At 47.0% G+C, this 10238-nt stretch overlaps 1 protein-coding gene across 1 annotated transcript in view; it reads right to left on the bottom strand.

Annotated features, from left to right (window-relative positions):
• NCR2 (natural cytotoxicity triggering receptor 2) overlaps positions 1-5809 on the bottom strand; it is a 9968-nt gene extending 4159 nt beyond the window's left edge. Inside the window, 5 exon segments of the mRNA XM_042780334.1 lie at positions 2328-2504; positions 3248-3295; positions 5246-5555; positions 5558-5598; positions 5749-5809. Of these exon segments, the coding sequence (XP_042636268.1) occupies positions 2328-2504; positions 3248-3295; positions 5246-5555; positions 5558-5598; positions 5749-5809 (637 nt within the window).
• Between the last annotated feature and the right edge of the window lie 4429 nt (positions 5810-10238).

Genomic DNA, 10238 nt, shown 5'->3' on the forward strand with positions numbered 1-10238 from the left:
TTATTCGAGGTCTCTTTCCTTTCCATATAAAGTTAGTGATTGGTTTTTCCATATCCCTAAAGAATGTTGATGGGATCTGGATTGGGATTGCATTGAAGCCATCCTGCTTCTTATCTGACTTCAGCCAGTGTCCAAATCCTCTTCACCACTTATTTTGTTCCTGTGTCTTTCACTCAGCCCTACCAAACATTTTCCTCATGTGTTTCCTTCTCCCCAGAGCTTGTAACCCTTTTCCTCATATCCCTACTCTCTCTCCCTCAAGACTTTGGATGAAGCAGAGTCCTGGGATGAAGGCTTTAGGAAGTCTCTGGACTTGGGCATTCCTAGAGGGATGGGCAGTTAGAGGGATCTTCTGGTTGTGCAGGTCAGTGTTGCTCATGGAAGGATGAATGAGAGAGAGAAGGGGAGGAGGAAGGAAAGAAGAAAACCTAGAAGTATGTCTATCCCTTAAGATCACCTTTCAGTGAAATAGCAGAGTGGCACACAAAATAAAAGATATTAAAGCTGTCAGCGGCTAATGCATTTGGCTCCTAAACAAAAAGGTCAGTGGTTCAAACTCACTAGCTGTTCCATGGGAGAAAGATGAAACAATCTGCTTCCATAAAGATTTATAGCCTTGGGAACCCAATGGGGTCACTATGAGTTGGAATTGACTCAACGACAATAAGTTTAACATTTGTTTTTGATACTGGTACAATGACAGACACTTAGACCGACAGAACAGAACTGAGAACCCAGAAGCAAATCCATCCACCTATGGACAGCTGATCTTTGACAAAGGATCAAACCTCATTAAACGGGGAAGAGATAGTCTCTTTCATAAATTGTGCTGGCAATGGATATTCATTTTCATAAAAATGATAGAGGACTTATATTTCACACCATGTGCAAAAATGAACCCAAGGGGGATCAACGACTTGAACGTAAAACTTAAGACTACATAGACAAATAAAAAATTATATAGGGACAAACTTCCAAAAAAATCCCTGGTGTGTAATTTGTTACTTTTCTCAATGTGTGCTCCAAATGATTCTCACACAGATAAAATGTAGGGCATTTTGACTGTAGATTTATCCAAGTATATTTGCTGAGACAACAGACAAGTAGCTGTTTTAAGCCCTGGGAGAAGAGAAATACAACACCCAAATGTGAATAAGGCTGTGCACAATGTGCACCAGAGCTAAAAGTAAGTACCTGCTCCAGTGGGAAAGAGATCTTGACAGTAGTGGAAGACTACCTTAATGCATCTAATAAACAGGAAAACGGTGGACATTCAAATAGTTCTATTCTTTCATAAAGGTGTTTTTTCATGATGAATGGCCCTACAATAGGTGGTTAATCAAACACTCTTAGTGACTGAACAGAATACCAATTATATAAGAATAAATATCACTTAAGAGTTCAGTGATTTGCCAGGTACCCTAAAGTTCCAACAGAATAATTCATAATTTTCCACAAATTTGAATTATAGTGGCCTTTCCTGGTTTGTAGGAGAGAGTAAATTACTTAGCTAGTAAGTGAGACTTAGCCATAATACAAATGGAAAAGTTTCGAACTAGAGGCCCTCGTGTCAGATGTAAGAATGATGGGGTAAAACATAAAAAGAATAAGAATTAAAAAATAAAGGATTTTACCCATAGGATTGGTGCCCTACTTAAAAACTATCAGTATGAAATAAAAAAGTCAACAATTACTCAAAAGCAAACATGAGAAGTTAAGTGGGAAGGGAAACTAGAGTATTGGAAAGGGAACAAACTGAAGATAATTAAAGAGAATGTTGACACACTGTCAACTACTATAACTAATGTCCCTGAGCAATTTGTGGAAATCGTTAAATGAGACCTTAACTTGTTGTGTAAATGTTCAACAAAAACTGAGTAAAATATTTTTTTTTAAAGAAAAGACATCATGGATCGATTTTGATAGTCTGTCTGGTAACTGGAAAATAAACAATTGAAACTGAAAAAAGAAAAAAGAAGGAGGAAGAGACAATGGAGAAGGCTGGGAAGAAGAAAGACAGGAGAAGAGGTAGGGGAGGCTAGGGAAAGGGAAGGGATAAAAGAGTAAAAGAAAAACAGAGACAGCAGACAAAGAAATACAGAGTTCTCAGCCCAGTTACTGAGGATGCCCAAGGCTCTGTTTTTAAACCAGGGAACCCCAGGGTGGACATGGACAAGGTGACAGTTTTGCACTGAAAGGCAAAAGTGGGCCTGTATTGTCTACATGAACATTCATGATGGATATGGTCATTTGGAGAACTTTGTCAATTCTGGTTTTCTTCTCCTTTCTCTGCTCCGTTTCAGCCCCAGCCCAACCCAAACCCACTCACAGGACAACCAAGGAAGCCAGCATCACACTCTTGGCCATGAGGAGTCCATACAGTGTGGGGACCAGGGCACTGGAGGCTGTAGGGCTGGAGCTGAGGGTTGAGTTTTGTTGCCTGGAGGGAGGAGAGAGAAGAAGGGGCCAGGATGGTGCTGAGGTGGCAGCCTCCTCCACGATCCCTTAGCCAGGGCTGTGTAAATGTGGGGCTAGCCTGGACTCACTGTAAAGGAGCAGTGGTGCCAGAGGAAGCCTCGGGAGCCTTGTTGGCTCCTCCAGTGGGACCCAAACTGCTCGGGGTCTGTGCTGAGACTTGGTCACAGGGAGTGCTGGTAGAAGCTGCCAGGGAAAGAGAAAGGACCTGGTTAGTGGGGAGGGAGAGCCTGCTTGTTTCCACCAGCTGGGAAGCCAGACTAGGGAAGTGGGCTGGACTGGGAGAAGGAGAAAACAGATTGGGGAGGTGAGGACCGAATTGTGAAGTCCCCTGGCTCAGAACCTGTGACAAGGACTCTATAGCACTGCCCACGGAGGTGTCACCAAGACCAGGAGGAGCTCTGGAGTAGGAGTCAGGAGGTCTGTGTCTTCCTCCAAGTATTTTCTTATTGTTGGACCAACCTTCTCTGTCTCAGTATAGAAACAGTCATGATCTTTAAACTCCTTTCATCTCTGCTGTTCATAGATACCTTTTTTCATACCTCTAGTGCTGTGTTTGAGGAGGGTGTTTCTCATGGGGAATTTTAAGGACTGCTGCTCCCGCCTTTCCTGGTTCTGTAGCAGAGCCCTGGCCCCCCCCCCCCCCGTATACCCCAGTGCCTCAGCAGCCAGGGAAGTATCTTTCTGGGGCTCCTTCTTGATTCTGAGACTGTGTAAGCTGCCTGCCCGCTATCCCTATAGCACCACCTTCCCAGTAAGACCCCAGGCTTACCTGTGCTCAGAACCTTTACTGGAGATCGGGGGTAGGTCTTGGTGGGAGCTATTGAGGAAAAGAAAAGACAACGGCTGCTGGAGAGGGGGCAGATGGGAAAGAATATCGGGTCAGCACCAAGGCTGTGAGAGGAAGTAGGGGCTATTCGTATCCTTGGCCAGATGGGAACACTCAGCTGGGGGGTGGGGAGGCTCTCCCAGAGCTGGGAGGAAGAAAGAAGCTGAGGGCTGGGAAAGGGCTCAAGGGTGGAATGCCCAGGCCCTTGGAGCTGCCCTGGAAGGATGTATGAAGGTAATTTTGTCCCACAGGCGTGTTCCCTGTGAAGCTGCCTAGAATGCTGGCCAGGAACAAACCCTGTGCCCAACTTGGAGGAAGAGCTCATGATATTGGGGAAAAATTCTAGACCAGTGTTACTTAACATGTGGTCTCTAGTGTTGGGCTGTAAATTGCTTGTAATGTGTCCACATCAAGTTGTTGTGTGGCCCGGAGCTGATTGTGACTCACAGCAACCAAATGTGACAGAGTAAACCGCCCCATAGGGCATAGGGTTTCCTGGGCTGTAACTTTTACAGAAGCACACCACCAGGTCTTTTCTCCTGCTCAGCTGTTGGGTGTGTTTGGACTGCCAACGTTTCAGTTAGCGTCTGAGCACTTAACCATTTGCACCATCCAGGGACTCTGATGATCCTGGTGGGTCTAATCTAACCCCATGAATCTTTAAAAAACAGGGAACCTTTCCCTGCTATAGTCAGAAAGACATGCAACACAATCCACTGTTCCTGGCTTTGAAGATGGAGGAAGATCGCCATGAGCCACGGAATGTGGGGGCCTCCAGAAGCTGGGAACAGCTGACAGTTTACAGCCCACAAGAAACAGGATCTCAGTCCTGCAAAACTGAATTCTGCCAGCAACCTGAATGGGTAGGAAACGGATTCTCCCCTAGAGCCTCCAGGAAGGAGCACAGCCTGCAGCCACCCAGCTTTTACTCTGGGGAGTCCTAAGACTTTTGATTTACAGAACTATGAGATAACACATTTGGGTAGTTCTACTAAATTTGTTGTAATTTGTTGCAGTAGCAATAGAAAATGAGTACACTCATATGTGTGAGTTTCATAGCTGTAATTAACAGTGAAAAGCTCTGGTGGAGTAGTGCTTAAGACATTTGACTGCTAACAAGAAGGCTGGTGGTTCAAACCCATCAGCCACTCCTCAGAGGGAGGACTGGAAAATCCATTTCCATAGAGATACTGCCTCAGAAACCCAAGGGGGGCGGTCACTATGAGTCAGAACTGACTCGACGGCAGTGAGTTTGGTTTGGGTTTGAGTTGAATCAATAATGAAGTACTAAAACCCAGCGAATTACTTGCTGAGATGTAGTAGCTTAATGAAGCTAATACACAATCAAAACAAGGAGCATTCATACACAAAATGAAAAATAAGTGAATGAGTGAACGTGGCAGTGTTCCAATAAACTTTATTTTTGGACACTGAAATTTGAATTTCTTAAAATTTTCCCAGGTCATGAAATGTTATTTTTCTTTTGATTATTTCCCCCACGATTTAAAAACATTTAAACTATTCTTAGCTTCAGGGTGTAGTTTACTGACCCCTGATCTAGACCATGAGGGATGGGCAAGCCTTCACCCAGATACCAATAAGCCCACTAGGGTCACCAGTTCCACATGGCGGATGTAGATTACAGCCAGTTGATTACAGACATTTACTGAACACCCACTGTGCCAGGTGCAGCTGCCTTCTCCATAATGCCAGGCAGTCTTGAGTCTCCCAGGCTCAGACTGATCAGCGTGTCTTGAGCAGGCTATTGGCTGCAGGCTTGTAGATCATGGAACCCAGGCATGTGTGAGGTGGGTGCATGTGTGTGCACATAGATGGGTCTCCCGGGACACACTCCCAACATTCTTCTCAGGACTCAGGGGGCCTGGCTTCCATGATCAGTGAGAGGCAATTCCCCCTGAGGGCCACAGGGAAGGGGCTCACCTGTAGACACTGCCAGATAGAACTTTGTGGACCTTGAGACAGAGTCGCTGGAAGCGTGGTAGGTTCTACACCAGTAGTGTCCTGAGTCTTCCCTCCTCAGACCAAACATGGTGACAGTGAAGAAGCCAGCACTAGGGTTGTCCCGGATTGTGAATCGAGAGGCCTGAGTCAGTATCCAGGGCTTGGAGCTGGAGATTAACCTGATGCACTGATATTTGGACACCTCCTTACATAAGCTTTTTCTCTGGTAGGCACCCCAGCTGGGCAAGGGTGGGTACTGGCATCTCACAGAGAGTGTCTGTCCCTCCACACGCTGGATTGAAGCTCCTCAACCTTAGAGGGTGCCTGGGAGCCTGGAGAACAAGGCACAGGTCAGGGCCACACCTAGATCTTGCCCCCCATCAGCCCTCTGGCCACAGAGCCCTTTGCTCCCTGCTCCAGCTGCCCAAATAGTCCCCATGATACTGTTCCCAGTCCTTCCCTGCTCCTCCTCCTCTCCTCACCTGAGAACAGCATCAGTAGCATGACCAGCAGCAGTTGTGAGAATGGTGCCCTCCAGGCCATGTGGTCCTTTCCCTGTGTGCTGGTGGGGACAGGAAGCCAGGAGATGGGCCTGATTCTGTTTAGCTTTCCCAATATCTCTAAGATAGAAAAAATGAGAAAGGCCACAGCTTATGCTGGGGAGGTGGGAGACTCAGGGAGGACAGTGGCCCAGGGGAGGTTGGGAACTCCAGTTGTCCATGGGACTATGGCCTGGAGGGCTTGCCCTGGTACACTGCCTCTCCCCAGGCCCAGCTGCCCCTCCTTACCATGACCTCCCCATAGAGAAGGAGATGAGAAGGCCAGAGGAAACTGTGGTCAAGTAATGGACTTCCTGCCTCTTTCTCTCACTCCATCCACTGACTCTATTTTGCAGGGTCTTAGCTTACATCCTCTCTCTGGGGAAGGTCAGGCAGAAGGTGGGTGACAAAGTCAGGAGAGCTCTTAGAGGTCTGACCATACCCCAAGTCCCAGTGGTCCCTAGTGTTGTCAAAGACTTCATGCTCAGGCCTGTCTGGTGGGTCAGTGGTGTGTTTCTGGAAGGATTTGGGATGCCAGAGTGAGGAAGAGGGAAGGTGGAGATTCAATTCTAGGGACAGAGAAACAGAGGCTGTCCCTGGTAAGAGTCAGAGAGAGGAGGGCCAGGAGCAAAGAGAGAAGAGAGACCCGAGCAGGGATTGGCAAGAGAGGATGGATGGGTTCGGGGGAGGGGAGGGGAGGAGGGAGCACAGAGGCCTGTACCCAGCATCTTCTCTGCATTCTCAGTTCCCAGTATCTCTGAGCATTTGAGAAACATTTGTTTATTCGTGCACAGGTGAAAGAATCTAGCATCTTTTTGTGTAGTGAAGGTCAGTACTTTAAAGATTTAATTTTAAGATAATGTCATTTACAGAGAGAGAGGAAGGAGGAGGAGAAAGTAGAAGAGGAAGAGGAGGAGGAGAGGAAGGTAGGGAAAAAGGGAGGGAGATTAGGATGGTGATTGGGAGATTGTGGATACGTGTGGCACAAACAGTTTGCACTCAGCTACTAACCAAAAGGTTGGCACTTCAGATCCATGCAGTGGTACTGTGGAAAAAAGGCCTGGCAATCTGCTTCCATAAGGTTGTTGTTAGTTTCTGCCAAGTGGAACCACCAATCTTTCAGCTTTGCATCACCCAGCTGCCTGTAACATCAGAACCATTGAAAACTTTATGCAGCTCAATTCTACAAGAACATGTGGGATCACCATGAATCAAATAGACTCCATGCCAACATTTTTGTTTTTAAGTGTTTTTGCGGGAGTAATTCCACAGGTAGCCACTGTGGGTTCTGCTGTCTAATACCTGTTGCAAGGCTGGGCTGCCATTGTGCCTGAATCACGCAGTGCAGGGTGTGAGTTTTGCTTGTAACTCTGTTTGATGTACTTTGATGACCACAGGGAACTTCTTAGTTCAGAGAAGGGTAGGATGGGAATTTGAACACAGGTTCTGATTTTGAGTCCTTTGCTTTGCCCACTCCTGGGCTCCTGATCTCCATGATCCTCAGACAAGAGTCCCCTCCTTACAGCAGATGTGAGCAGATCTTGAGGATAAGAAAGGTTAAGGGGCCAGACAAAGGAGGACACAGAAGGGATTGACTATACTGGTGCCCAAGAGATCAAACATGGGAAAGCAGGATGGAGTTTTAGAGCTAGAGGTACACGTTGGGAGCAAGGCAGTTACCCACTTCACCAACATTAGTTTACTGAGCACTTTCACATGCATCATTTCTTAGTTCTTACAATAGGTTTGTGAGGGAGGAATTGTTTTTCTTTTTCATGGAGGAGGGAACTGAAACCCAGACCCCATCAGTGACCTGCTCAGACTCACATTGTGAGACAGTGGTGTGCCAAACAAGGCCTCCTGACTTCTGGACTTCCTACCTAGGCCTTTTCTGCTATAATCTGGCCTGAGTCTAGCCCACAGACAGGACAGGAAACCAGGAGCGTGCTAGTTGCTTCCACCCAATCACACACAGATATAGAGACAAGATCTTGGGGGTGTTTCTTTACCTGCAGCTGAGCTCAGCTCCTCAACCTAATTATACACAAAATTGGGGCACCCCCCAAGGGAAGGAGCCCTGGTGGCACAGTGGGTAAGCACTCGGCTGCTAGCTGACAGGATGGTGGTTCAAACCCATCTACCACTCCTCAAGAGAAAAGATCTGGTGATCAGTGCTCATAAAGATTTCAGTCTAGGAAACCCTATGGGGCATTTCGACTCTGTCCTATAGGGTCACTATGAGTTAGAGTCGATTTGACAACACACAATAACTTCTCTGAGAAAGAGAAAGGCGGCCTTGGCCCCGACTGCCATAGAAGTGTATCAGCGTGTGTGAGCATTTAATGACTGTTTTCCCACTCCGAATTTCCCCTTTTCTGGTTGCTACAGACCACTAGGAAAGAAGCTCATCCTGCTAACCCTCAAGGCCACTCCTTGTCCACATACCACTAACTCTGTGTCTTCCAGGCTGTGGCCAGCTCTGGGTTGCTATCTTCTGTGTCACAAGCAGGTCATCTCTCCCCAGAGGACAATGAGCTCTCAAAGGGCAGGATCTGCCCCTTTCTCTGCATTGTGGCCTCCCCACCAGTGTGAGTAGGGTGAACACCCTCTGCATGGAGTTGAGGTCTCAGACACCCCATGTGAGGATTCTACTGGGACTGTCTGGACCCTTGGTCTCTGGCAGCTTGTACCTGGAAGCCCAGATATGGGAGTTGGAGGGAGAAGAGGCTGGGGCTTAGCCTTTACCTTTTCCTTGGGCTAGGACTGGCTTGCTCCCAAGGGGACCACATCAGGTTGAACTTTTCCAGGAGAAAAACTCCTGGGCAGGTAGTTGTGAAATCTTGGTCCCTTTCGTAAGTGTTTTCAAGAGATAGGGGACAAGAAGCCACATCAGGGTAGAGCACAGCCTGAAGTCCCGGGGCTGTGGGTGGCTTGGACACCTCTGTCCATCCTCCAGGAAGGTCCCTAAAAGAATTCAGGAGTCTCAACAATTTTTCCTAAGCCATTGTTACACACCCTCACAGGAGCCTAGAGCAGGAGCCCAAACAGTTGAGGGCATAGTGTTCCCAGGGGGACCCATTTCTCTCTGCTGCCATATAAAAAATACAGGAAAACCTTGGAGATATTGCAGGTTCAGTTCCAGACCACTGTAATAAAGCACAAATCACAATAAAGTGAGTCACATGAATTTTTTTGGTGCATATGAAAGTTATGTTTATACTATATTGTAATCTATTAAGTGAGCAATAGCATTTTGAACAAATTTGAAATATTGTGAAAATTATCAAAATATGACACAGAGACACAAACTGAGCACTTACTACAGGAAAAATGACACTGATAGACTTATTTTATGCAGGATTACCACAAACTTTCGATTTATTAAAAAAATGCAATATATGTGAAACTTGGAAGTTTGGAGGCTGCTTTTCATTTGGGTGCCTAGTACTAAAGCTGGGTCCTGAGGTAGGTGGGCCTGGAGATCGGAGGCTGCTATTCCCTTGGGTGTGGCTCTATATTAAGGCCGGGGCCCAGGGTAGGCAGGCCTGGGTCTGGTGGCTTCTTTTCACTTGGATGTGGCTCTATATTAAGGCCAGGACCTGAGGGAGGCAGGCCCGGGGCTTGGAGGCTGCTTTTTACTTGGGGGTGGCTCTTTATCAAGGCTGGGGCCTGCAGTAGATGGGCCTGGCCTTGGAGGCTGCTTTTCACTTGCGTGTGGCTCTATATTAAGGCCAGGGCCTGAGGTAAATGGATCCGGGGCTTGGAGGCTGCGTTTTGCTTGTGGGTGGCTCTGTATTGAGGCCAGGGCCCAAGGTAGGTGGGCCTGGGGCTGGGGGCTGCTTTTTGCTTGTGGGTGGCTCTATTTTAAGGCCGTTGCCTGAAGTAGGCAGGTGCAGAGGGGTTAGGAACAACTAAGGGAGATGAACTTGTCTGTCAGTTTGTTGTCCTGTGGTACCTTACATGTTTCTGTGAGCGTAGAGACTATGCCACTGTGTTGCAAAATGCCAGCAGGGTTACCCATGGTGGACAGGTTTCAGTGGAGCTTCTGGGCTAAGACAGACCTGGAAGAAGGAAGAAGCCATCCACTTCTTAAAGAATTGGCCAGTGAAAACCTTATGACAAGGAGTGAAACACTGTCTAATATAGTGTAGGAAAACTTTATGAACCGCCCTGAAACATTGTCAGATATAGTGCCAAAAGATGAGCCCATCAGGTTGGAAGGCACACAAAATTTGACTGCGGAAGAGCTGACTCTTCAGAGTAGAGATGACTTTAATGGTATGGATAGAGTAAAGCCTTCAGGACCTCCACTGGCTGATGTGGCATGATTCAAAATGAGTAGAAACAGATGCAAACATCCATTAATAATTGGAACATGGAATGCACGAAGTATGAATCTAGGAAAATTAGAAGTTGTCAAAAATGAAATGGAA

The sequence above is a fragment of the Orycteropus afer genome, unplaced genomic scaffold (assembly GCF_000298275.1).
Source record: "Orycteropus afer afer isolate SDZICR_OR568_19922 unplaced genomic scaffold, OryAfe1.0 scaffold00034, whole genome shotgun sequence".
Classification (NCBI taxonomy): Eukaryota; Metazoa; Chordata; class Mammalia; order Tubulidentata; family Orycteropodidae; genus Orycteropus; species Orycteropus afer.